This window comes from Mustela erminea, chromosome 5 (genome assembly GCF_009829155.1).
Source record: "Mustela erminea isolate mMusErm1 chromosome 5, mMusErm1.Pri, whole genome shotgun sequence".
Classification (NCBI taxonomy): domain Eukaryota; kingdom Metazoa; phylum Chordata; class Mammalia; order Carnivora; family Mustelidae; genus Mustela; species Mustela erminea.
In genome coordinates, this window is record NC_045618.1 from 133,908,474 (window position 1) to 133,935,168 (window position 26,695).

At 46.0% G+C, this 26,695-nt stretch overlaps 1 protein-coding gene across 4 annotated transcripts in view; it reads left to right on the forward strand.

Annotated features, from left to right (window-relative positions):
• ZFYVE1 (zinc finger FYVE-type containing 1) overlaps positions 1 to 26,695 on the forward strand; it is a 59,714-nt gene that overhangs the window by 25,400 nt on the left and 7,619 nt on the right. For 2 of the 4 annotated variants that reach the window (XM_032345038.1, XM_032345036.1), the window contains 4 exons: positions 4,370 to 4,874; positions 9,509 to 9,723; positions 24,100 to 24,206; positions 26,313 to 26,421. In XM_032345038.1, coding sequence (XP_032200929.1) covers positions 4,370 to 4,874; positions 9,509 to 9,723; positions 24,100 to 24,206; positions 26,313 to 26,421 — 936 coding nt within the window. Of the gene's footprint in view, positions 1 to 4,369; positions 4,875 to 9,508; positions 9,724 to 19,248; positions 19,409 to 19,741; positions 20,056 to 24,099; positions 24,207 to 26,312; positions 26,422 to 26,695 lie in introns of those variants that run through there. The other 2 variants (XM_032345039.1, XM_032345040.1) reach the window with 2 other exon arrangements.

Here is a 26,695-nt window from a genome sequence, read left to right on the forward strand (position 1 = left end):
GCATTGTCATTAATATTAAGGCCATTAATAATGCAACAGCAGTGATGTTATTAATAGGATCCGAGTAGTCTACTATCTTGATGAGGTTTTGGGAAATGAGGGTTTATGTTATCATACTCATGGTCTGTCTGCATTTCCCTGATTGCTCCTCATCAAACCTGCAGACTCTTTTGAGAATCAGGAAGCTCTGTTTTCTCTTGTGGTTGGAGGATACTAGGTATAAAGGTTCATCACTACTTGCTGGCGTAGTACCACTGCCTGTATATATTAGGAGCTTTGGCTCTGGCGTTCTGTATTCTGAGATTAGGGGCCCTGAGCATCTTTCTGGGGGTCCAGTCTGGGATCTCACTGGTACCAGTTCTCTTCCTGCCTGGCCTGACTGTTAAAAGAATTGCAGGATTCTTTAACTGTAAATAGAGGCATTATGGATGGATGAAGTTTGACCAGTGCATTTTTTAGTTATAATCTCCATTTTATTTTTTTCCAGAGAACAGTCTTTCTTCAGTCCTTAAGGACTTAGCTTCTTACATGGGCTTTGGTAGGAGGAAATGGGACAGCACCCTCAATCGCGGTGGGGTGTTTGGTCCTACGATGCTTCATGAGAGTGACTACCTTGCTGTGGATGTGTGTTTCACACGCAGCTTGGGAAGCACAAAGGCATCAAACATACTTGCTTTGGAAATGTCCTGATGGCAGTGGCCTCTACTGTGTTCCAAATAACGAAATTCTTTTTTTTTTAAATTTTTATTTTTTAAAAATATTTTATTTATTTGAGATAGAGACGGTGAGAGAGAGTATGAGCGAGAAGAAGGTCAGAGAGAGAAGCAGACCCCCCGTGGAGCTGGGAGCCCGATGCGGGACTCGATCCCGGGACTCCAGGATCATGACCTGAGCCGAAAGCAGTCCCTTAACCAACTGAGCCACCCAGGCGCCCCCAAATAATGAAAATTCTTAATGGCCCTGTTCTTGGGCACGCAACAGGCACAGTTGGTGCAGCAAGGAGGCAGCCTGTGGCCGTGGCCCTTTTTGGCATGACTGTTATTCCTTGCTCATCTTAGAAGTGAAGACCCAAGAGAGCCAGTTTTATTTTTTTTGAAGATTTTATTTATTTATTTGACAGAGAGAGATCACAAGTAGGCAGAGAGGCAGGCAGAGAGAGAGAGGAGGAAGCAGGCTCCCCGCTGAGCAGAGAGCCCGATGTGGGACTCGATCCCAGGACCCTGAGATCATGACCTTAGCTGAAGGCAGCAGCTTAACCCACTGAGCCACCCAGGCACCCCGAGAGCCATTTTTTTTTTAATAATATATTTTTGTTTTATTTTATTTATTGGACAGAGAGAGAGAGATCACAAGTAGGCAGAGAGGCAGGCAGAGAGAGAGAGGAGGAAGCAGGCTCCCCGCTGAGCAGAGAGCCCGATGTGGGACTCCATCCCAGGACCCTGAGATCATGACCTGAGCCAAAGGCAGCGGCTTAACCCACTGAGCCACCCAGGCGCCCCTGAGAGCCATTTAAAAAAAAAAAGATTTTATTTATTCACAGAGGGAGTGCATGCAAGCCGGGGAAGGGTTTAGAGGCAGAGGGAGAGAGCCCAGAGCCTGATGCAGGGCTCCGTCTTAGGACCCTGAGATCATGACCTGAGCCCAGACCAAGAGTCAGACGCTTAACTGACACACACGTTCCTCCCCCCGACCCCCATTTTTTAATAACAGTTTTATTGAGATGTAATTCATATACCATATATTTTATCCTTTAAGAGTGGATAATTCAGTGTTTTTAGTATATTCATAAAGTTGTGCAAGCCATAGCACTAATTCTAGAACATTTTTATCAACCCGGATAGAAACCATATACCCATGAGCAGTCACTCCCTGATTGGTCCTTCCCCCAGCCATTGGCAGCTCCTCATGTACTTTCTGTCGCTGTGAATCTGCCTGTCACAGATATTTAACATAAATGGAATCCTAGAATATGTCGTATTTTGTGTCTGGTTTCTTTCACTTCGTGTGATGTTTTCAAGGTTCGTTCGTCTTGTAGCATCCATCCCTCAGTGCTTCATTCTTTTTTATGGTTGAATAATACTCCATTGTATGGACCCACGTTTTGTTTATCTGGTCATCGGTTGAAGGACATCTGGGTGGTTTCCACCTTTGGGCTCTTAGGGATCTAGCTGCCATGAACATTTGTGTTCACTTTTGTGTGGGCATTTTTTTCATTTGTCTTGGATACACACCTAGGAGGGGAATTACTGAGATACATGGTAACTCTGTGCTTAACTTTCTGAGAAACTACCATACTGTTTCCAGACTGGCTGTGCCGTTGTGTATATTCTCAGGAGTGTGTGATCATGGCAGTTTCTCTATACTCTGCTAATATTTGTCATTATCGTTTTAAAACAGGTTTTAGTCTTTTTATTATTTATTTTTTAAAAAATTTTATTTTATTTTTTAGAGAGAGCCCCAGGGAGTGTGTGTGAGCACAAGCGTGGGGGAGGGTGAAGTGGGAGGGAGAAGCAGAGTCCCCACTGAGCAAGGAGTCGGCCACAGGCTCAGCCCCAGGGATGACCTGAGCCATAGGCAGATGCTTAACTGACTGAACTTACCCAGGGGCTCCTATTTATTTTTTATTTTTATTTTTTAAGATTCTATTTATTTGACAGAGAGAGATCACAAGTAGGCAGGGAGGCAAACAGAGAGAGAGGAGGAAGCGGGCTCCCCGCCGAGCAGAGAGCCCGATGTGGGGCTCATCCCAGGACCCCGAGACCATGACCTGAGCCAAAGGCAGAGGCTTAATGCAGTGAGCCACCCAGGTGCCCGTATTGTTTTTATTTTTTGGAAGATTTTATTTATTTATTTATTTGGCAGACAGAGATCATAGTAGACAGGCAGGCAGAGAGAGAGAGGAAGAAGCAGCCTCTCTGCTGAGCAGAGAGGCTGACGTGGGGTTCGATCCCAGGACCCTGGGATCATGACCTGAACAAGGCAGAGGTTTAACCCACTGAGCCACCCAGGCGCCCCATCCTATTTATTTTTTAAAAAAGCTTATTTAAGTAATCTCTACATCCAACTCAGGGCTCCAGCCCACAACCCTGAGATCAAGAGTCGCGTGCTTCACACGGACTGAGCCAGCCAGGCGCCCCCTACAGCTATGTGAAGATTTTTGTTGCTGTGATCCTTTTGGCCTAGCTATTCTAGTGGGTGTGAAGTGAGACCTCATTGTGGTTTTCGTTCACATTTCCTTAATGACTGTGGTGGTGAGTGTTTTTTCTTGTGCTAATTGACCATTTGTAAATCTTTGGGAAAATGTGTATTCAAATTTTTGGCTTAATATTTAATTTTTTTTTTTTTTTTTTTCTTGTAGAGTTGAAAGAGTTCTTTACATACTCTGGAGTACTAGTCCCTTATCAGATAAATGATTTGCAGATATTTTCTCCCATTCTTTGGGCTTTCTTTTCACTGTTCTCATGGTATCTTTTGCAGGATACAGGTTTTTAATTTTGGTGAAGTCTATTAGTCTATTTCTTTTGTTGTATTGCTTTTGCTGTCATATCTGAGAAGCCATTGCCTAGTCCAAGGTCACATAGATTTGCTCCTTTATTGTTTTTTTCTTTGTTCTTTTTTTATTCTTTTTTTTTTTTTTAATTTTAATTCATTTATTTGAGAGTGAGAGAGCGCACATGATGGGCGGAAGGGCCAGAGGGAGGAAGAGAAGGAGACTCCCTGCTGCCTGCCTTCAGCTCAGGTCATGATCTCAGGGTCTGGGATTGAGCCCCACATAAGTGAGATCATGACCTGAGCTGAAGGCAGATGCTTAACTGACTGAGCCACCCAGGTGCCCCATGCCTATGTCAACTTCTTAAAAAAAGATTTATTTATTTGAGAGAGAGCAAGAATGCGAGAGAGAGAGAGAGCGAGAGCGAGAGAGCGCGCACACGCAGGCATGTGCACAAGTGGTGGGGAGGGGGCAGCAGCAGAGGGAGAAGCAGCTTCCCTAACAAGCAGGGAGCCCAGTGTGGGGCTGGATCCCAGGGCTCTGGGATAATGACTGAGCCAAAGGCAGGTGCTTAACCAACTGAGCCACTCAGGTGCCCCTCCTATGTCATATTCTAAGAGTTTTATAGTTGTAGCTCTTTCATGAGCACTAAATTGTACTGCCTAAAGCTTTGCAAGTTCCTCTTAGCTGTTTGCTGGGGATAAGGCTGGGTGGGAGCCTACATCCTGGAGCTTCTTTCCTTTGCTGCCTTGACAGTTCGTCAAGGATCTTGACCTTGGAAAGCTTTCTTGAAAGTTTTCTAACTGTTATGCAGTTTATATTTCTTTCTTTTCTTTTCTTTTTCTTCTTCTTCTTCTTCTTTTTTTTTTTTTTTTGAAGGTAACGAATGAAGAGGACTTTATTAGGAAATTGGACTGTAAACCTGATCAGCATTTGAAGGTGGTTTCCATTTTTGGAAATACTGGTGATGGAAAGTCTCATACTCTCAACCACACTTTCTTTTATGGCCGTGAAGTCTTTAAAACTTCGCCTGCCCAGGAGTCCTGCACCGTGGGGGTGTGGGCGGCCTATGACCCGGTCCACAAAGTAGCGGTGATAGACACAGAAGGGCTCTTGGGGGCGACAGTGAATCTCAGCCAGAGAACACGGCTGCTGCTTAAGGTCCTGGCCATCTCAGACCTCGTCATCTATCGAACTCACGCAGACCGGCTGCATAATGACCTCTTCAAGTTCCTTGGGGACGCCTCAGAAGCTTACCTGAAGCACTTCACCAAGGAGCTCAAGGCTACCACTGCCCGCTGTGGGCTGGATGTCCCCTTGTCCACCCTGGGCCCTGCTGTTATCATTTTCCATGAGACTGTGCACACTCAGCTGCTGGGCTCTGGTGAGTAGACAGGGGACTGTCACGGATTGACCTTTCTGGGTACAAGGAGGCAGCCCTTGGGCTGCAGTAGTAGCTTGGTGGAGAGGGGGATGGCCCAGCAAAGTTTCTGCCTGGGCAAGACCTGAGGGAGTGTTTGAAGAAGGGTGGGGTGAGCAACGGTGTCCAAACCCGGTCAAGATGGGGATTGAGGATTGAGGATTAATGACTGGCTTAGGCAATATGGAGAGCCTTGGTGATCCGGAGAGGACCTGTTTCCCAGGGGTGGTGGGCATGGAAGCCTGATCAGGATAGGTTTAGGAGAGAACAGGGGAAGAATGAAGGTTGTGAGTATATCCTAGTCTTTGAAAGAGTTGTGTTACAAAGGGAAACAGACAAACGAAATGATGGTTAGAGGCTGATGAGGGATTTCAAGGGTCCCCCCCACCCTTCTTTAAATGGAAGCTGTGAGGTATTGTAGATGGTTGTGTGCTGGTGCAAAGGGAAGGGAACAATGTGGCTAGAGGAGAGCAGAACCGTTGGGGTGAGGCCCATGTGGGTGTGTTGGCCTCAGAAGCATGGACAGTCTCTCCGGAAGCACAGGGGGGAAAGCAGCGTGTGGACACGGTTGCTGGTAATTGTCTTACTGTTTCTATTCCCTGAAAGAAGTAGGAAGCAAAATCGTGACCTGAGGGAGGATGAGGGAGCAGTGCACAGTGCAGCAACAGTGATTGGACACTGGTGGGGACAGAAGTGTTAGCCCCTAACACAGTGGTCCCATTTACCTGTTCATTCTTCCTTTTTTTTTTTTTTTTTTAAGGATAATGAGGGGAGGGCAGAGAGAGAGAGAATCTAAAGCAGGCACCACGCTCAGTGTGGAGCCCCACGTGAGCCTCGATCTCACAACCCCAAGATGATGACCTGAGCCGAAATCAAGAGTTAGATGCTTAACTGACTGAGCCACCTGGGTGTCCCATCCGTTAACAAAGTTTTTTTCTTTTTTAAGATTTTACCTATTTATTTGAGAGAGTGGGCAAGAGAGAGAGCATGAGCAGAGGGAGAAGCAGAGGGAGAGAGAGAAGCTGACTTCCTGCTAAGCTGGGAAGCCTGACAGGGGCCTTGATCCCGGGACTCTGGGATCATTACCTGAGCCGAAGGCAGTCGCTTAACAGGCCAGGCCACCCAGGTTCCCAGTCAGCCAGGTTTCTTAAGGGCACAATGCCATGTGCTGAGCTCTGGGGCACAGAGCTGAGAAAAGCAGTTCTCACTCTCGAATAGTTCCCTGTCTCGTTGGGGAGACCGCACGGGTTCTCTTCTGGAGCGGATGTGGGTCCAGGAGCTGTGGGAGTGCAGAAGAGGGACTCTCCACACCTCCTGAGGGGGTCTGGGAAAGAGGAGGTGGGGTTGGAACCTAGACATGTGGCTTGATAGGGCTGGAGAGGAAGGATGCTTTGGAAGGAGCAAACCCCTGGAGGCTTGCGGGGGGCAGGTTGTGTCCAAGAACCCGCAGGTGGTCCTGCCAGAGCCTCTGGAACTCGCTTCCGGTCCCTCCGTGCGAGCCCCACACAGCAGCCAGGTGCTCCTTTCAGAAGCTTGCTTTATCGTTTAGATCACGCTGGACTCCTGCTTGTACGCTGTCCGTGCCTTTCCCCGCAAGCTCATTACGATGTCCCCACTCTGAGTCCTGCCTGTCTCTGACCTCCTTCCCTTGTTACCCGCTTCCTCCCCTCCCGTTGCCCCGCGTGCCCCCACCTCATACCGGCGCCCACCACCTCTGCGTACACTCCCATCCGGTAGCTGCACCAGCCTTTTCTGTGTTGCCACCTTGGCCTATGCTGCTCTGTCCCCCTTGGAGCCTTGGCTGATCATCCCCTGTAGAGTGGTCCTTCCTGCCCCTGAGTTTACTCTCTTTATGCATGGCTCTGTTCGTTTGCATCAGGACCGCTGTCACTGTCCATGGTCCTCCTGTGTGTGCTCGCTTGCTTGTGTTTGTTTCTCTTCAGTTACAACCGGATCTCACAAAGGCGGGAACCTTGCCGGTCTTACTCACTGCTGTGTCTAAAGAGCCTGGATGAGTGCTTGACGCTCCAGTTGGTTGGTTTTCACTGTGTGTCTGAAGCACGCATTGTAAGGGAGGGAATGCTGGAGGTACTTGGGGGTCAGATTGTGGGTTGCCTTGACTCAGTTCTCACATAGGACCGAAGCCCCTGAAGCATTTTAAGCTGGGAGTTACACGAGCGGATCTGTATTTTCCAAAGATTGCACGGCAGCCTGTTGCAGGCTGAGCCACAGAGGCATGCCTGGAGGCAGGGAGACCAGGTGGGACGGACATTCACCATGGCGCTAGACGAGAAGTGATGGGAGCTGAGTTGGGCCATTGACACAGGAGGGAAGTGGACGGACCAGGGCCATATTAAAGAGTTAGAATCTGAAGGACCAGGCTCTCGTGGGAGGATGAGAAATTAAATATTCCAGCAGAGTCTCCTTAGCAGGTGACTCTGAGGTAAGGGGAGAAGGTTGGAAGCACTGACTTGAGGATGTCTTCCGTGATCTACTTTTTTTTTTCAAGATTTTATTTCAGAGTGAGAGAATGGGAGACAGACAGTGCATGTGAGACCACAGACAGGAGGGGGGCAGAGGGAGAGGGAGAAGCAGATTCCCTCCTGAGCAGGGAGTCTGTTGTGGGACTCAATCCCACAAAATCCCTCAATCCTCAATCCCTGGGATCATGACTTGAGCTGAAGGCAGATGCTTAACCAACTGAGCCACCTAGGTGCTCCCTGTGATCTGCATTTTTATGCCACTTTGGATTTTTACAGCCTTGGTAAGGGGAAGGTTTAATTTCTAGTTCAGAATCTTGAAATAATGAGCCCATCATAAATAACTTTTTTCTTTTCTTCTTCTTCTTTTTTTTTTTTTCGCTATATACCATATACTGTGACAGGTAAATGTTAACTTACTGTATCCTTGTTATTCGGCCCAGTTAACAGCAGCCCCATTTTACAGATGAAGAAGCTGCACTCAGAGAGCTTGAGTTATGTAACCAGAAGTTTTGCAGATAGTTGCAAAATTGGGGCTCAAAATAAGGTTTCCTAACTCCTAAATTCAGAGCTCTTTCTGGAATACTATTGCTGCTTCTTGAAACTTGAAGATGGAACCAAGGCTGCCAATTTACGCAGGGAAGGAGAAGAGGTGCCAGAATTGTGGGCAAATTGATAATTTGAGTTTTCTGTTTCAGACTTTCTGATTTTATATTGTTTAAATTAATTAATTAATTAATTAATTAAAAAAAGATTTTATTTATTTACTTGACAGACAGAGATCACAAGTAGGCAGAGAGGCAGGCAGAGAGAGAGAGGAGGAAGCAGGCTGCCTGCTGAGCAGAGAGCCCGATGCGGGACTTGATCCCAGGACCCTGGGATCATGACCTGAGCCGAAGGCTTTAACCCACTGAGCCACCCAGGCGCTCCTGTTTAATTTTATTTTAATTTCTTTTTTGGGGGGAGAAGGAGAGTGAGTGAGCAGTGAGGAGGGGCAAAGAGAGGAAGAGAGAGAATCTTAAGCAAGCGGAGCTCCATGCGGGGCTGGATCTCATGACCCTGATGAGATCATGACCTGAGCTGAAATCAAGAGTCCAATGTTCAATGGACCTAGTCATCCAGGTGTCCCGCTTTCTGATTTTATTTTGATCCTGTTCTTTTTCTGGACAGAGGATTCTAGGTGGGAGTTAGTAGGCAAATGAATTCTCTGTTTCATAAATGAGGAGAACATAGAACCCATCCTCACTGGGGAGCAGTGATTGTATGTCCAGAGACCAGCTGTGAGATGAGTTGGGGAGGGATGGAGGGTGGCCAAGCTGGTACCTGGGTGGTGTTGGGAGGAGTCACTTCTTGCTGATTGATCCTGGGATACCCTGGCACCTAAAGTCACTGCCACAGGAAAAGATCAGGAGGAGATGGATTTAGGGATGAACTACAGAATTTTGGGCACTTCTTGATGACTGCACTTTCAAATTTGAGTAGGGCCATATCTCCAGTATTACTTGGAGTGGTTTTGTGGTTGTTGTTACAATACTAAAGGAAATGAAAAATCCCTTCTAACATTTCTCTCCAGGATATTTATTGAATTCATCTGTACTACCACTCCACAAATTTCTGCATAAAGATTGGTGAAACTACCCTCAGATACATTGGGAGCTTGTATATAGCTTCACCATTGGAAGACCAGCATGTTTGAAGTGGTTGTTTATTCGAAATGTTCCTTAGTGTGGGGGGTGGGGTAGAGAAAATCTATTTTTTTTTTAATGCTTTGACCTGTTTGCATTTTTTTACAATGAGCAGATTAAAAGACTTTCCCTTGAAGTACAGTGTACATATAGAAAAGTGCACATCATATCACAAGTGTATTAATGTGATGAATTTTATAGTCTGTGAAAGCAGTAGCAGAACATGACATGACATGCCAGCACCCACTTCCTGGGGAAGCCCTGCTCATGCTCCCTTCTAGTTAACGGTAACCTGGATTCTAACAGCATAGATTAGTGGTGCCTGTTTATGTACTTTATTATATGGAGTCAGACTGTGTATTACTTTTATAATGCAAGACAGATTTTTTTTTTAAAGAAAGGTCATTGTTCCTGTACCTGTTTCCTTGTCCAGATCACCCCTCAGAGGTGCCAGAAAAGCTCATCCAGGACCGGTTCCGGAAGCTGGGCCGCTTCCCTGAAGCCTTCAGTTCCATTCACTACAAGGGAACGAGGACTTACAACCCACCCACCGACTTCTCTGGGCTGCGGCGGGCTTTGGAGCAGCAGCTAGAGAACAACACCACCCGTTCTCCCCGGCACCCGGGGGTCATCTTCAAAGCCCTGAAGGTCAGTGGGGCTCCTGCCCTGAGTGCTTTTCACTGGGGTACCAGTGGGTGGTAAGAACACTCAGCTCCCCTTTTGTTGGTGCTGGAGATTGGAAACTGGGGTGGAAAGCAAGGTTGTAGGGAAAGGAAGCACCAGAGGGGAGTTCACACCTAATGAGTTAGAGCTCATCCTACTATGAGCACGGGCACAAAGGGATCTTGGGCTATTGTTAAAAAGTGACAGGTCCTCCTGTTGGAGAAAAACCAGGCTTTCAGACAGTAGGAAAAGCGTTCATTTCCACGTGGTGTTGCCCAGCCCTGTTGAGTTGATCTTGCATTGAGGCTCAGTTACCTGAACAGGACTCACTTTTTTTTTTTAAAATCTATATTAATTAGGTTGTTCAGGAGGACAAGTTTTTGTTATCACTGTAAATGGAGAATCAGTATCACAGGTAGAAATTTCCCAAGACAGAAAATACAGACACATGATAATAGTAATTGGTGTTTATTATATACCATCAGAGGACTCTATGAATTAGTTCATTTAGTCCTTACACCAGCAGTATGTCTGGCTGGCTCAGTCAGTAGAGCATTCAACTCTTGATCTTGGGGTTGTAGGTTCAAGCCCCACGTTGGGTGTAGAGATTGCTTAAAATTTTTTTTAAAGATTATTTATTTATTTATTTGACAGAGACACAGTGAGAGAGGGAACATAAGCAGGAGGAGTGGGAGAGAGAGAAGCAGGTTTCCCACCTAGCAGGGAACCTGATGCGGACCTCGATCCCAGGACCCAGGATCATGACGTAAGCCCAAGGCAGATGCATAACCCACTGAGCCACCCAGGCACCCCTAAAAATAAAATCTTAAAAAGAAAAAAATCCTCTCTCACCCCCTCCATGTGTTAATTGCTGTTTCCCAGCCTCATTTTGCAGATGAGGACACCAGGGGCAGGTGTCCCAGGAGGTGAAGTGATTGGTTACACACAGTTACTAAGTAGCAGCTGTGGCTGGTAAAGCCTGGCTGGTTTACTCTAGAGCTCCTTCTAACCAGCAAGAATCTTCCTCCTCGCAACAAATGTAATAACATACTATTTCCTCTCTAGGGACTGTTGTTCATGGAAGGTTCTGAGACTGGAGCTTGTTTTTTCTTTATTTAGAAGGGAGATGAGCAAGTGTTCAGGAGATGATAAAGATAATGCTATTACCCAGTTGGGACTTTCTCTTTAACAGAATCTGAAATTCTGAAAGTGAACTTAAACAGGAGTAATTTCTTCTGTGGAACTTGATGCTCTTCACTTGTACCACCAAAGTCACGTCCCACGCCCCTAAAATTCATGTTGTATACACTAGTGATGCTTCTTTCGGGAAGCATCTCCAAGCATCGTATCTTTGTCTTTTAAAGTCAGGCGAATTGTTTTTGTTGTGTATCTCAGCAGTACTGTCAATATATTGTTTTGATAATCTAGTAAAATCCTGTTAGAAAGCGTCCTGCTTTTGCACAGATTTCACTTCCCCCATCCTGGTGGTTGGTGCTGGGTTCTGTGTAACAGAGGGCCTGCTATCTGGGTGGGCTGCGAGCCCTCCAACCACAGTAGATGCTGTATAACCCATCTGGGGCCCTCAAGCGGTAAGCCATTGCCCCTTCTTTGTCTGAGGCCTCACAGGTATCTGGGTAGGTGGGATCACTGTGCTAGGGGGTATCACTTCTCTCCCATAGCAGTATGGCTTCTCTACCATTGCTGTGTCATGATAGCCATCAACAGGCAAGAAATCACTAAAACAGTAGCAGTGGGTGGGTGGCACAGAATGGATAATAGAAAAGTATAATTTAAAAAGTATTACTGATTATTGAAAATTGGCTTTTTTTTTTAAGAAAAAGTTTTTTAAAGATTTTATTTATTTATTTGACAGAGAGAGATCACAAGTAGGCAGAGAAGCAGGCAGAGAGAGAGGAAGGGAAGCAGGCTCCCTGCTGCGCAGAGAGCCTGATGTGGGGCTCGATCCCAGGACCCTGAGATCATGACCTGAGCTGAAGGCAGAGGCTTTAACCCACTCAGCCACCCAGACGCCCCTGAAAATTGTGTTTTGAGAATTGACTGGGTACTCTCAGTGAAATCTTGATGTCTTCTCACAGTGCATTGGTCAAAGCATTCCCTGGTCCCATTAAAAGCTGGGAAGAGGGTTCCCAAAAGGAATGTCAAAGTTGTTGCTGTCGTTATGGGAACAGGAATTCTAAGTTTAGGGCAGGATGTTCAGTGATCCAGTTTGTCTGAATTCATATCCTCTGGCTTACGTTAGGAGTACAGGTTAAGCGTAGAAAACGTTGGCTACTACAGTAGAGTTACAGTAAATGAAAACAAGAACCAATACAGTCTTTCCACCCAGGAATAGCCATTGTTAACATTTTAGTATGTGCTCTTATAGTGCGTGTTCTGAGTGTTAAAAAAACAAAACAAAACAAAACAAAACGTGTTGCTTGTCATCACATCAAAGATGTAAACTTGTAATCTTTTCCCCATGAAACTTCATAGACATTTTACTATATTGTTATTTTTGTTTTTAGTGAGTGAGTGGGCAGGCGAGCGGGGGAGGGGTAGGGGCAGGGGGAGAGGGAGAAGGAGAGAGGGAATCTTAATCTCCACACCCAGTGCAGCCCGGTGCAGGGCTCCAGCTCACGACCCTGAGATCATAATCTGAGCTGAAACCAAGGGTCGGATGCTTAACTGACTGAGCCACCTGGTGGCCCCAGTGTTTTACTATATTATTACATGATTTTTATAAACCGTTTCGATAGCTGCACAAATATTTCATTGTCTAAATATACCCAAATAACAGTTGTCGGACAAGAAATTATAAGTAAAATATCTCTATTAAAAATAATGCCACAAATAAATATCATGAAAGCTCTTTCTATACCTGGAATTATTTTCCTGGTTTATATTTTCTTGAAGTAGATTGTGTCAGAGGTGTGTGTGTGTGTGTGTGTGCGCATGTGTGTGTACACACAGCGAGTATGTATCGCATTTCTGTCATTTCACTAGTTGGACATGGACTGTTTAAGTACTTTGCTTATTTGGTGTCTTTTTTTTTTTTCTGTTTTGCCTATTTTTAGTATTTCAGGGATTTTACTTTGACACAGTCTCTGATCTTTACTATGTATGTATTTATTTTAGCATTTAAAAAATTTTTTTTTTTAAGATTTTATTTATTTGACAGAGAGAAATCACAAGTAGATGGAGAGGCAGGCAGAGAGAGAGAGAGAGGGAAGCAGGCTCCCTGCTGAGCAGAGAGCCCGATGCAGGGCTTGATCCCAGGACCCTGAGATCATGACCCGAGCCAAAGGCAGCGGCTTAACCCACTGAGCCACCCAGGCGCCCCTTATTTTAGCATTTAAAAAAAAATTTTTTTTTAAAGACTTTATTTATCCATTTGACAGAGTGAGATCACAAGCAGGCAGAGAGGCAGGCAGAGAGAGGAGGAAGCAGGCCCGCTGCTGAGCAGGGAGCCTGACATGGGGCTCCTTCCCAGGACCCTGGGATCCTGACCTGAGCTGAAGGCAGAGGCTTTAACCCACTGAGCCACCCAGGTGCCCCTATTTTAGCATTCTTTATAATGAATTCCTCAGAGGGATCCCCTCGAATTCCTTCTTGCAGTCTGCTTTGTGGACAGTGCTTTGTTAGCATGTCTGCGGGCTTAGGACAGAGGAGCAGGACGGCAGCAGGGCCTCTGGGGCAGTGCTGGGCGTGTGGGATCTGGAGAGAGGCTGGGAAATGTTGGCAAGATTGGATCTAGGGATATGAGGATGCCGTGAGGACTGGGGATAGAGACTTGGGGCGGGGAGGGCTAGGAAGGACAGCAGAGGAGAAGGGGATTTGGAATAAGACGGGGCAGGCTCTGGTGCACGCAAGAACAAAGTTTGGGCATATGCTGATTGGCTCCATCCATTGGGTTTTTAGAAGGTTTGTAGTGGGGTACCCTGTCACAGTAAGTGAATTTGGGTAAATTGCATATGAGAGTTCCTTGTACCATTCTTGCAACTCTTCTACAAGTCTGAAATTCTGTCAAAATGAAAAGTTACCTTTTAAACAGAGCTTGGTGGGTTTTGCATTGTGGTTGCTTTAGGCTGGATGTTTATGTCGTCCCAAATTTCCTATGTTCACACTGTAATGCCCAGTGTGATGGTATCAGTGGGCCTTGGGAGGTGATGGGTCATGAGGATGGAGCCCTTCTGAGTGAGATTAACGCCCTTGGAGAGAAGCCCCAGAGAGCTCCCTTGCCCTGTCCACACAGTGAGCACACAGTGCAGAGGCACCATCTGTAAACCAGGGAGCAGTCCTTCACCAGAACCTGACCTTGTTGGCATCTAGATCTTGGGCTTCCGGCCTCCAGATGTGTGAGAAACACATTTCTGTTCAGAAGTGATCCGGTCTGTGCTGTTTTGTTTTAGTAGCCTCAAAGGACTGAACATGGTGGTTAAATCTTGGGTTCTGGAGTCAGTCAATCAGTACAGACAATCAAATCAATACAGACTTGTGTTGGAATCCCAGTTCCTTGGTCTTGGCAACTTCCTTCATGTGTTCATTCATTCAACAAATAAAAGAGCACACCCATCTGCTGGGTAGAGTTTGAGGTGCGGGGAAGTACAGTGGAGAACAAGATAGACAATAACCTTTGTCTTCCTCTTAGTCCTTTTTCAAACCTTTCTCATCTGGAGAATAGGAATAATAAGAGAATGTTCCTAATGAAGTTAAGCTGAGGTTCAAAGAGAATGGCACACTTGAAGAAACAAAGATGTGGCATATAGTAAATGTTGCATAAGCATTAAATAGAATATTAAAAAAATTTGTGAAAAGTGATTGTATTTGAATAATTCATGAAATGCATACTTCTGATTAGATTTGAGGTGAAGGTATACTTATATGTTCTGGCAAATGTCCTTGAAATGGCTCAAAGATAGTCACAGTAGAAGATCACACTCCGGTATGGCAGACATCGTCAAAAGAGGCCGAGGCCATACCGTGGTTTACCAAGGGCTGGGAATCTGATCAGTATAAATTTTAACGAAGAGGCCAATGGCTGGGTTCTAGAGTTCCTTAGGTTTTCTCTAAGCTAACGCAGCTTAATGTTTAAATTAGATTGGCAGGGACACGGAGTGCTGTGGGCAGTAATTAGTGCTCGGGGATTTTACCCTCAGGGGACTTGGATGTCCTCCTGGCTAGTTTGTTAGGCAATTTTGAGAAAAATAGTTACACTATGCTAATGAGGTGGTATGAGTCATGAAGTTTTCTGTAAATACACGGAGCCTGGTCAGCTGGAGATGTGATGATTCTTGGTAACTGGTGTCCCCAGAGTTTCCCCCGGACCCTATATTTAGTTCTGTCCTCTGGGGCGGAGACTGGGGTGCGGGACCTGCTGCTTCTGTCCGTGGAGTTACTCATTTCAAAACGCACGTTTTTGGCTCTCCCCAGGGGATTATGGGGTTCTCTAACTTACTGACATCTTTGAAAAACTTGTTTTTATCTTTTTGGTTGTCACTTGGCTTTTAATCTCTTCTTTAAATCAGAAGTTTGTTAATTTCCCAGTTATCGTTTTAATAGAAAACTACTTGTAAGGTCTGCATTAGGCAGATTGACCCACTAGAGTTTTTGTAGCTGTTCAGACACACTAACTGAAGTTTTCATAGTTCACAGCAGTGTAGAATAGAATGGCTGTATTTTTTTTTCAGTGATTTTTTTTTTTTAAATTTGGCTTTCCTTTGTTTTATTTATTTCTATAAGGAATCTTGAATTCTTTTTGGAACAGAAGAATTGGGATGGGCATTAACATAAATTATCAGCGACAAACTGATTTGTTTGGCTTCCTGCTTCTCCCAGTTTTTCCTTTCTCTGTTTGGTATTCTTAGCCTTTTCCAATTACTCACGAACTCACTGAGTAAAAACACTGTGAAGGCCAGGGCTATGTTCTAATATGATAAATGAGATTTTTTTTTTTTCTATATGATTGTCTTTTTTATTTTAGATAATATATACAGGAATATGGTCAGGAAAAAGTATATAAACTTTTGGGAAGACAGAGAGACAAATCACTTAAGAGGCTTGATCAAAACTGTGATGTACAAATGAAGAAATCTCAACTCTCTAGTAATCAAAGAAATGCAGATGACAGCCCCAACAGTATGAGAGCAGACGTTGATAAGTCTGGTGCTAAAATGTCAAAAAGGATGTGAAGCATTGTAAGCTCTTACAGACGGCCAGTTGAAGTTCAGATCAGTAAACCACTTTGAAATGCCATTCAGAAATATCTAGTGTAGGTGAAGATACGCATAATATGTATTCCAGCCGTATCATTTCTGGGAATTCGCCTTAGAGAAACTCTTCCACCAGAACACAGGGGGACCTTTATGAGGATGTGATGACTTTTAAAGTAGGAATTATTGGGGCTCCTGGGTGGCTCAGTGGGTTAAGCCTCTGCCTTTGGCCCAGGTCATGATCTCAGGGTCCTGGGATCAAGCCCCGCATCAGGCTCTCTGCTCCGCAAGGGAGCCTGCTTCTCCCACTCTCTCTGCCTGCCTCTCTGCCTACTTGTGATCTCTCTCTGTCAAATAAATAAATAAAATCTTTTTTTAAAAAAAAAAGTAGGAATTATTACAAAGCAATTTTCTTTGTAATGGTAAAATAATGCAAATTAAGTATGTAAAAAATGGGTAGATAAATGGTGATGTTAAGTGATTCTTTGCTACTTACTTTATTTTTATTTTTTTAAAAGATTTTTATATATTTATTTGACACAGCCAGCGCACAGGCAGGGGGAGTGGGAGAGGGAGAAGCAGGCTCCAGCGGGCTGATGTGGGGCTGGATCCCAGGACCCTGGGATCATGATCTGAGTCGAAGGTAGATGCTTAACTGACTGAGCCACCCAGGTGCCCCTGCTGCTTATTTTGTTGTGCCCGAGTTTTCGCATTTGCGAGACCACCAAGGAGCCAAGCACCGATGCAATCACACGAGGGTTTATTTGACAAGCTTAAGCTTGGGCTCAAGTATACCAGACACAGTGGAGTAGGGACTTGGACCCCGAGGTGACATGCTTAAGCTTGGGCCCAAGTATACCCAATGCAGCGGAGTAGGAACTTGGACCCCGAGCTTAGTTAAGGCAGGGGTATTTATGGGTTCCTGTTACTAAAGCAGGGTGGGGTTCTCTGGAACCAAAGCAGGGTGGAACTTCCTGGAACTAAAGTAAAGTAAGGCAAGTTCAGCCCTTGGGCACAGGGGTCTGAATGGCCGTACTTATGCTAAGGCTAAACCTGAGGTGGGATGGCCTTGATTTTTTCTGGCCTCCACAATTTTAAAGAGAGAACTGGGGTCATAGTGTATGTATGTGCAGTTACGTACTTCGCTTTTCTCATGGAATTTTGAAGCCTAACATTTTTTCTCACGCCATTAAATATTTAATGAAAATACGTCTTTAAAGTAGTTGTATGCTTTTTGTTTACAACAAATGGATGGATCGTTTTTTACATTTAGTTAATTATGCCCTTGTTTTAGTAGTGGTTTTCATTTTTTCCTGCTTGTATTTTCCATGTATTTAAAGGAATGGTTCACATTCTGCCTCTTTCCTTAGGATCAGTTACAACTCCTAGTACACTTTTGGACTGATGTTTATGGAGTGCTTACTGTAGGCTATGTACTGTGCTCGGCTCTGCACATATGATGAATTCACGTAATCCTCGTGTCTGCTCTACGAGGTCAAGACGGGGGGTAGAAAAAGATGTGGAGGCACAGAGGAGTTAATTAATTTGCCTACTGTAACTCACTTAATCAGTGGTGGAGAATTTGAACCAGCTAGTCTGGCTACCAAGTCTGTGCTTTTAACCCAGTGCTATATATTTATTCTCAGTAGTTACTCTGCTTCTGAGAAGGCCCGAGGGCGTAGCCGTCTTTAAAGTTTCCTCATACATTTTGCCAGTTGCCTCTTGAAAGGATATTCCCATAAATTGTATTTTTTTGGTTATTTTAATGTTTAAAAAGTCATTCTTTAAAATATAGAAGCAGTATGTGCTCAAGATAAACAATTCAGTAGTACAGAAATGTGTAAGGTTCAAGTTAAAAGGTCCTCCCCACTCCAGTCATAGCCATTGCTAATGCTTGTGTAGTAGCTTCTTTGCTACATTGCTGATACTTGTGTGTGCTTCTAGGAATTTTTGGGCCTACATAAGTGCATACATAAGTGTGTGTATGTGATGTATATATTTTTTTCCCTAAATGGGATCATATGATTCCTACAATTCTACAGCTTGCTTTTTTCTTTTTTTTTAAAGATTTTATTTGTTTATTTGACAGACAGAGATCACAAGTAGGCTGAGAGGCAGGCAGAGAGAGAGAGGAGGAAGCAGGCTCCCTGCTGAGCAGAAAGCCCGATGTGGGGCTCGATCCCAGGACCTTGGGATCATGACCGGAGCCGAAGGCAGAGGCTTAACCCACTGAGCCACCCTGGTGCCCCTACAGCTTGCTTTTTTTCACTTAATTATGTATCTTGGTTATATGTTAATAAAAAAAAGTTTTATTCATTTTGGTTATCTTTCTATTGTAGTACAGAAAACATACCGCATTCTTGGGGCACCTGGGTAGCTCATTCAGTTCAGTGTCTGCCTTCGGCTCAGGTCATGATCTGAGGGTCCTGGGATCGAGCCCCTCATTGGGCTCCCTGCTCAGTGGGGGTCTGCTTCTCCCTCTCTTTCGACTTCTGTCCTCTCTCTCAAATAAATAAAATCTTCAGAAAAACACTACATTCTTAATGCCATTAGTATACATTAAAAAAGTTCTGAGCAGTTATCTTACTTACGAGGTTCCATCTGATTGAGAGCGCGCTGTTGGATTCAGAGGGAGCCCAAGTGCTACTTTCCATGTTCATTAGTGAATAGGAAATGTGATGACGAGGAGGAGGGCAGAGTTTGCAGAATGTGTGTGAGAGTTTGTTCTGCCGCCCTCTTCTCTGTGGCCTGCTCAGTTGTTTCCTGGTGGATCATGCTGACCTCCTCGTGCTTCCTGCCAGTCAGCCGTGGAATCGGCCATGTTGTGGTTCAGGCTCCAGTCTCTCTGCTAGCAGGATTATCTCCCACTTCTTGACCACTCACTGCTTTGCTCAGGTTCCAGGGGAGCAATAGCTCAGACACCTACCAGTCGAGTATACCCTCCCTGAGCAGGTAAATCTGTTTAAAGAGCTGCTCAGGTTATATATTGATATATATCGACAGACTTATCTGTTGTCTGTATTTACAGTTCTGAATACATGAGAGGAACCATTTTATAGTTGAATTTGTATAGGTTTTATATAATACCTTTTTTAGGCTCTGATCTCTAAATGTAGAAAGTCTGACTTTCCAATTCTGTCACATCAGGAAGTATCTATTTATAACGTTATTTTGTGGGGAGAGGTGGCATCAGTGATTACATAAGAGTCTCCATTTTGAATCAGAAAATTCCCTGCTAGCCCTTGGTGACTGGGACTAAACCTTACAGGTAGAAAGGGCCATACTGTTGCCAGGGCAACTGAAGTTCAAGATCATCTGGTCTCCAGGCAACCTTTTCTAGAGTTGCCTCAAATGTTCTCCCTAGCTTTCTCTGGTGGGGTGGAGGGGGTGTCCCTGCCTGCCTCTAACAGCTTGGGGACCTCAGGAGGAGGAGAGCCCAAGAAAACCTGGAATGATGTGAGGTTTGGATTTTTTTTTTCTTAAAGATTTCATTTTTAAGTGATCTCTACACCTAACATTGGCTTGAACCTCTACCCCGAGGTCAAGAGTCCATTCTCTACCTACTGAGCCAACCAGATGCCCCTGAGCTTTGGAATTTTTCAAAGACAAAGACTGGATTAGTTGGAAAGGAAGGAAGATAATTTCTCTTTACCCTTGTATCTAAAACACACTAACATCAGAGTCTTCTTGTGAAGAGTTGTACTGTTACATTCGCATGCTCTCACTGATGTCAGTCCTCCTGAGGCCTGTTAGGGTCGGCGTCATTACCGGCCACCAGCTCTTTATTGGCTTGTGAGCGAAGTGAGATGCTATGTTCCCCAGCAGAGGAGAGGCTGGGGCGCCCGTGTCTGAGTGATGAGGCCAGTTAGCCTGGGGGTTCCTCTCTCGCTGATGTCATAAGAGGTTATGGCTGCCCTGGCCAGTGTAAGCCAGCAGCTTATGTGTCTAGGGCGGGCGACCCCGGGGGTTCTGTGGGCACGTGTGCCATGGGACTCAGCCTGCAGATTGTTCCGGGCCGAGCTTGGAAATCCTTGCTGCCGTTTTTCTGGAGAACTTTCAGAGAATTGAGTCAGGCCACTTGGAGCAGAGAGAACCTGGAGCCGTCAAGGTACCTGGGCTGCAGTCCTGTATTTGCTGGGGAGTGCCCGTCGCCCCTGTCTTCAGCCCACCTGGTGACCTCCTGCCACATGGGCTGGTTTTCGAAGGGAGACTAGTACTTAGGTTAGCCTTTCAGTTACCTGTTTAAAAGAAAAAACCCTGGGGCTAAAAGTACTCTTTTTTTTGTTGTTTGTTTCCCTTATACCTTTTTAGTAGTTTCTCTGTTCCTTAGTGATCTTTTTTTCCCTTTCTCTTTTCCCCCATTACATACATAAGCACCTTTTTTTTCCCTTAAGATTTATTTTTATTTTTTTAAAGATTTTTTTTTTTTTTGTTTATCAGAGAGAGTGTGTGTGCACCTGTGTGTGAAGGCGGAGTAGCAGGCAGAGGGAGGAGCAGGCTCCCTGGTGAGCAAGTAGCCCTATGTCAGGCTCGATCCCAGGACCCTGGGATCATGACCTGAGCTGAAGGCAGAGGCTTAACTGACTGAGCCACCCAGATGTCCCAAGATTGATTTATTTTTAGAGAGTGAGCGTACTGGTGCACAGATGGGAGAGGGAGAGAGAATCTTATGCAGACTCTGCTGAGTGTGGAGTCCCACATGGGGCTTGGTCTCATGATCTTGAGATTATGACCTGAGCCAAAACCGAGAGTGGGACGCTTTTTTTTTTTTTTTAAAGATTTTATTTATTTATTTGACAGACAGAGATCACAAGTAGGCAGAGAGGCAGGCAGAGAGAGAGAGAGGAGGAAGCAGGCTCCCTGCAGAGCAGAGAGCCCGATGTAGGGCTCGATCCCAGGACCTTGGGATCATGACCTGAGCCGAAGGCAGAGGCTTTAACCCACTGAGCCACCCAGGTGCCCCGAGAGTGGGACGCTTAACCGACTGTGCCACCCAGCCGTCCCGATAGGGGAGCATCTTTTTGCAGCTAAAAATTTGCCCACTGAGTTCAAGCCCCAAGGTAGAACTTACTAAAAAAAAAAAAAGGTCCACCAGCAAATGCAGGAAGCTGTGAAGACCAGTGAGCTATTGTGGAAAGGATGGAAAGGAGAGAGGTTCTTGATATCTTATCCCCTGTATTACATTGATTAGGTAGGAGGGTATCTAAGGAAGAAAATAAAATTACCAGGATAAAAATCCAATGAAAATGATGTTAATAATGGCAGTGAATGTTTCCTGAGCTCTTAATTTATGCCACGTGGTCTTCATATGTAAGTTCCATTGATTTTGGCCGTGTAATCCATGAAGATGCCTACTGAGGAAGGCACTACTAGCAGCCTCTTGCCACAGATGAGATAAAGGGACAGAGGGTGAGGACTCACCAGCGACAAGCTGAAATGACTTGGGTGGGGGTCTTACGTTTTATTTATGCAAATTGTCCATTCAGTTTTGTACTGGATCCATGTCTCCTCTATCTGTATCTGTCAAACCTAGTCCCGTCTTTCAGTAAATTGATGCATTAGGAAGATAGTTCTCTCTTTGCCCACCAGCCCATGCCAGACAGCTGTGCACCCACCTGTTTGAGAACTACAGCCTTAAGAGTTCTCAGTAATTTGGTCAGTCAGGGAGCAGCTAGCCCGATATTGGAGAGGGTCTGTGGGCATGGGGTGAAGCTTGGCCCAGAGGCAAGAGCCAAGGTGAGGAGGGGAGGGCGGGGTTGGTGTGCACATGGGGGCTGGTGCTAGACCACTTATTCCAGGGGTCCTAGTTGAGAACCTTTTAGGACCTTTGCTAGGAGCAGTGGAGGATACAGAGGTAGGAAACTACTTTCACAGCATGTGTGATCCTGTCTGGGAGGTAATACCCGTACAGCTGGGCCGTGACTTCGCATCATTACCCAATTACTCAATATGTACTTCAGATACTGAATACAGTCGGTGTTCAGAGAAGGCCGAGTGTGGTATGTCTAGAGTGGTTCGGAAGGCTTCATGGAAGAGGTGAGGCCTAAAAAAATCCTGGAAGGATAGGTCATTTAGAAGTAGGACAGGGACACCTGGGTGGCACAGTCCGTTGAAGGTTCCTACTCTTGGTTTTCTCTCAGGTCTGCTGTCAGGGTCATGCAGTCGAGCTCTGTGCCAAGTCTGCTTGAGTCTGTCTCCCCTTCCCTCTGTGCCTCCACACCCATCCTCGCAGGTGTGCCCTGGCTTTCAAATAAATCAATAAATCTTAAAAAAAAAAAAAATAGGACAGAGGAGGGCAGTGTAGGCTAGTGAGTGATTCTGCTTTTCGTTTTTTTTTTTTTTAAAGATTTTATTTATTTACTTGACACAGAGATCACAAGCAGGCAGAGAAGCAGGAGAGAGAGGGGAAAAGCAGGCTCCCTGCTGAGCAGAGAGCCCGATGTGGGGCTCCATCCCAGGACCCTGAGATCATGACCTGAGCCGAAGGCAGAGGTTTAACCCACTGAGCCACCCAGGCTCCCCTTGCTTTTCATTCTTATTTATTATTAATATTCCTGTGTATATTCATGTATGTCTTCAGTGTTTTCCCTAAGCTAGTCCTCACAAAATACCCCCAAGAGGACAGGACTTACATGTATTATTTGTCAGAACTTTTTTTGTTGGTCTGAATCAAGGATTGCGACCTGCCCGGCCACGGCTGGCAGATCCCTGCGTGATCCACGCAGAAGCTGAGTTGGAATGTGCCTGGGTGTCACGCACCCTCACTTTGACACACTCCTTGCCATTCCTTCTGTCTAACGCCTGAGCTCACTCATCATTGAAACCACGTGCCTTTGTCAACACTTGAGTTTGCACCTCGGGGTATTAAGATTTCATTGAGAAAAGGAAAAGGAACTTTAACAGGTTCTCGTTAAGTGAAATTCCCTTCAGAGCCTGAGAGCCTAGGTTTAAAACCTAATCCGGGGGCACCTGGGTGGCTTAATCAGTTAAGCGTCTGCCTTCAGCTCAGGTCATGATCCCAGGGTCCTGGGATCGAGCCCCGATTTGGGCTCCCTGCTTCTCCCTCTCACACTCCCCTTGCTTGTGTTCCCGCTCTCACTGTCTCTCTTTCTGTCAAATAAATAAAATCTTGAAAAAAAAACCCCAAAACACAAAAACCCCTAGTCTGCTCTTATCCCAATCTCCTCTTAAATTTTCTTTTGCCTTTTTACTAAAGGAAGTAACATCTTGTCTTTCTGGTGTAGGCCACTTTACTTCTCTTACCCCTGAATAGCCCGTGGCTGCCTCAGAATGGGAGACTGAAACTTGCATGCATATGTTGATATTTAAAGCCTGAAAAGGCCATTTCCCTTTAATTTATGTAACTGTCCCCCACTGCATATGAGTAAGGACCTGCTGGGAAGAAATCAGCTTGAAGGACACTTTCAGTGTATAAACTAGTGAATGAAAACAGGGGTCTAGAAGTGGAAGCTTTCTTTCAACATAACAAAATTTTCAGTTTGCTTTTGCAAGTACTTTATCTTCCTTCTTGGCATTTATTTTGGCTGTTTGCTGTCTTTTAGGTTACTGTTGTTGATAAAAGACTGCCAAACACTACAATAATTCTTCCTTGTTTTATGGCTGATGACTTTTTTCTACATCAAGTCAGTTCTGTGGCCCTAGTAAACCCCCAAAGAGCGCCTGTGGTTAGAACTGGGATAGAAGCCCAGGGAACTCCCAGCTCACCATTCAGCTCTGCCTCCCTTGGACTTAACGACGAGGCTTCTTCTCTGGTCTCCGATTCTTGGTTGCAGCTTCAAAGGACGAAATGGGCATGAGTCATTATCTGTGGTGGTTTTGTATGAAAGACTGAGTGTGTGAGGTGTTTATAACCTCCGAGGTAATTAAGAGAGCACAGTAATGTTGCTGGCTTCCCTCTGACCTCCGGGGGAATGGCCTGGTTCTTCCTGAGGTTTCCCGTGGCGAGGATGGGTGCAGGTTGGGCCAAGAAGGTCACGGGTAAGGAGCAGAAGCGTTGGGGTGCCCCTCCCAGTGGTGGAGCCTGTAGGAAAGAAGCCAGTGACGAGGGGACCTTAGAAAGGCAATTAGCGGGAGGGGCAGAGCCTGGGGCTCTCTGCCAAGCACCTTCATGTGTCGCCTTCCCTCTTGGCAGGCCCTGAGTGACCGCTTCAGCGGTGAGATCCCCGATGACCAGATGGCGCACAGCTCCTTTTTCCCAGATGAATACTTCACCTGCTCCTCCTTGTGCCTCAGCTGTGGGTAAGTGAGGCCTGGCCACCTTGGGCAGAGATGGAGAATTCAGACTTCAGTGTGTGTGCAGATCCCCTAGGGTCTGGCTGAGTTACAGATTCTGAATTACGGAGGGGCTGGGGTCTGAGAAGGTGCATTTCCAGCAAGTTCCCAGGTGATGCCGGTGGTTGGGGGACCACACTTCGAGGTTGCAAGGGATTCTGGGATACATGGCTATGAAGTGTTTTCTGAAGATCCCAACCTGGTTTAGATATGAAATCGGCTGGCTTCTGGCTTGGGCGGTGTTTACTACAGAAAACCTTAGGTTGCTTTGTTTTTCTGCGTTTCTCCTACAAAGACTTTGAATTGTAGTCATTCCGCTTGCTTAACTCAACATTTTCCTGCCTGGAGTGTACAAAGCTCTGTGGTAGGTGACAGTCCTAGGTGATTCCTTTCACTGTGAGGGTCAGCCTCTTAGAACACCTTTAGAATTCTCTCCAGGAGCTTTCAAAACTCTCAAGGCCGGGACCTCAGTTCCAAGGATGTTCACTTAACAGAGCTGGGGTCGGGCCCTTGTGTTGGTGCCCTTGAAAGGGTCCTCAGATGATTCTCGTGTGTTGAGGACATTGAGTTAGGGCCGAGCTCCTCAAGCCCTAATCTGTGTGTGCATGACCTTGGGGTTTTGGTGAAATGCAGGTTCTGTATCAGCGGGCCTGGCTGTGATTGTGTATTTTTGACAAACCTCCTGGTGACGCTGGTGCTCCATTCGATTCTCACCGTTGAGCACGTGTCAGAAAACCCTGATGAATATGTTAAAACATGGCATTGGGCCTTGCCTCCCCAGTTTCCGATTCAGTGGGTCTGATGTAGGGCCTGCGAGTTTGCGTTTCTGGTATGTTCTCACCGTTGAGCACGTGTCAGAAAACCCTGATGAATATGTTAAAACATGGCATTGGGCCTTGCCTCCCCAGTTTCCGATTCAGTGGGTCTGATGTAGGGCCTGCGAGTTTGCGTTTCTGGTATGTTCCCGGGTAATGCTGATGTTGCTGACTGGGGCCACACTTTGAGGATCGCTGGATTAATTCAAGCTGTGGGCAGTATTAAATCACAATCTGGTGGCTTGTCTATTGGAACTCAGGGGACTTAAATGCAGCGTGTCGGTGAGATCGCAGTCTCCGGGTCCTCTAGACACTTCCCCCCCCCCGCAACCCTCTTCCCCATTGAATTGTCTTTACTCCAATCAGGACCACTGCCCCACATTGTCCACATGTATCCTTCTAGAGCCTTTATTGTGAATGGTCTTTCTGCATGGAATCCTATATGCAGGCTACCTACTGGGCACTGAACCGCCACCACCTTGGCTCTGGATTTCTAAAAAGGATTTGGCTTTTAGATTCCACGGTCTGGGCTGGGGAGAGCTAAGGATTATGTTGGAGAGGAAATTGGGATATTACTTGCCAGTATGACTTGTTACCTTCCTTTTTTGTTTACCCCACAGCCCAGCATGAGGGGCTTAGGCTTTGTTGGATCATTACTTTCCGAACATTCTGACAGCCTCACCAGCGTTTCCAGAACTTTCCCTCCTATCATAGCGAAATTCTAAAGTCCTGCTCTCTGTTTTTGCATTGTCAGGATGGCAGAGCGCACTGTTTATTTGGAAGGTTTTCTTGTTCAGCTTAAGCCTCCTCTTAATACACTGCCAAATTTTGGAGGCTGGTTTTGTTTTATATCTTGGCAGCCTGTTCTGGTTAAACTTCCCATTTTGTGCTTTTTTGGATTGGGGGGTTTCCTGAGCGCCATTCAGGTTTTCTCTTCTGTCAGGGTGGTGCCTTCTGGCTCCTGCATTTCTGCCGTGGGACCACGTGGTTTTTCCCAGGAAGACAGTCCTCGCTGTCTCCTTTCTCCCCACACAAGGGTTAACAGTGGCCACGTCTCTGTAGTGCTGCCAGGTCTCGTAGAGGAGAGGCATGTGGATTTCTGAGCCCCACAAGGCACCTGCTGTGCTCAGGATTTGGGGCCCAGTACTATAACCAAGGTCTGGTGTTGGCCCCGTGTCTGGCTCAGGGTCCCGGTCCCCTGTGTCAGTGTCAGGGATTCCTTTAGCCACCTCACTGTCAGCTTTTGGGCTTCACTCAGGGCTGGATGTAAGAACAGCATGAATCATGGGAAAGAAGGAGTCCCTCACGAAGCCAAGAGCCGCTGCCGGTACTCCCACCAGTATGACAACCGCGTTTATACCTGCAAGGTGAGTGCTCTGCTCCGGCAGCTGGCTTGCTGCCCTGCTCTGCTTTTGGGAAAGACTAGGGGCCACCCACTCCCGCTTCCCAAAGTATTTGAAGTTTAGATGTCTGGGACTTCTCTCCAGCTCTAACCAGAGGAACTCCCATGCCTCCGTTGCTGGGACCCCTTGGTTCATTTGTTAATTTCCCAGCCTATTTTCCCTGTATTCTGTGGAGCCTGTATGCCAGGGGCATGTACACTGACTGTTCGTTCTTCTCCAGAGCAGGAGTGCTCTGCGG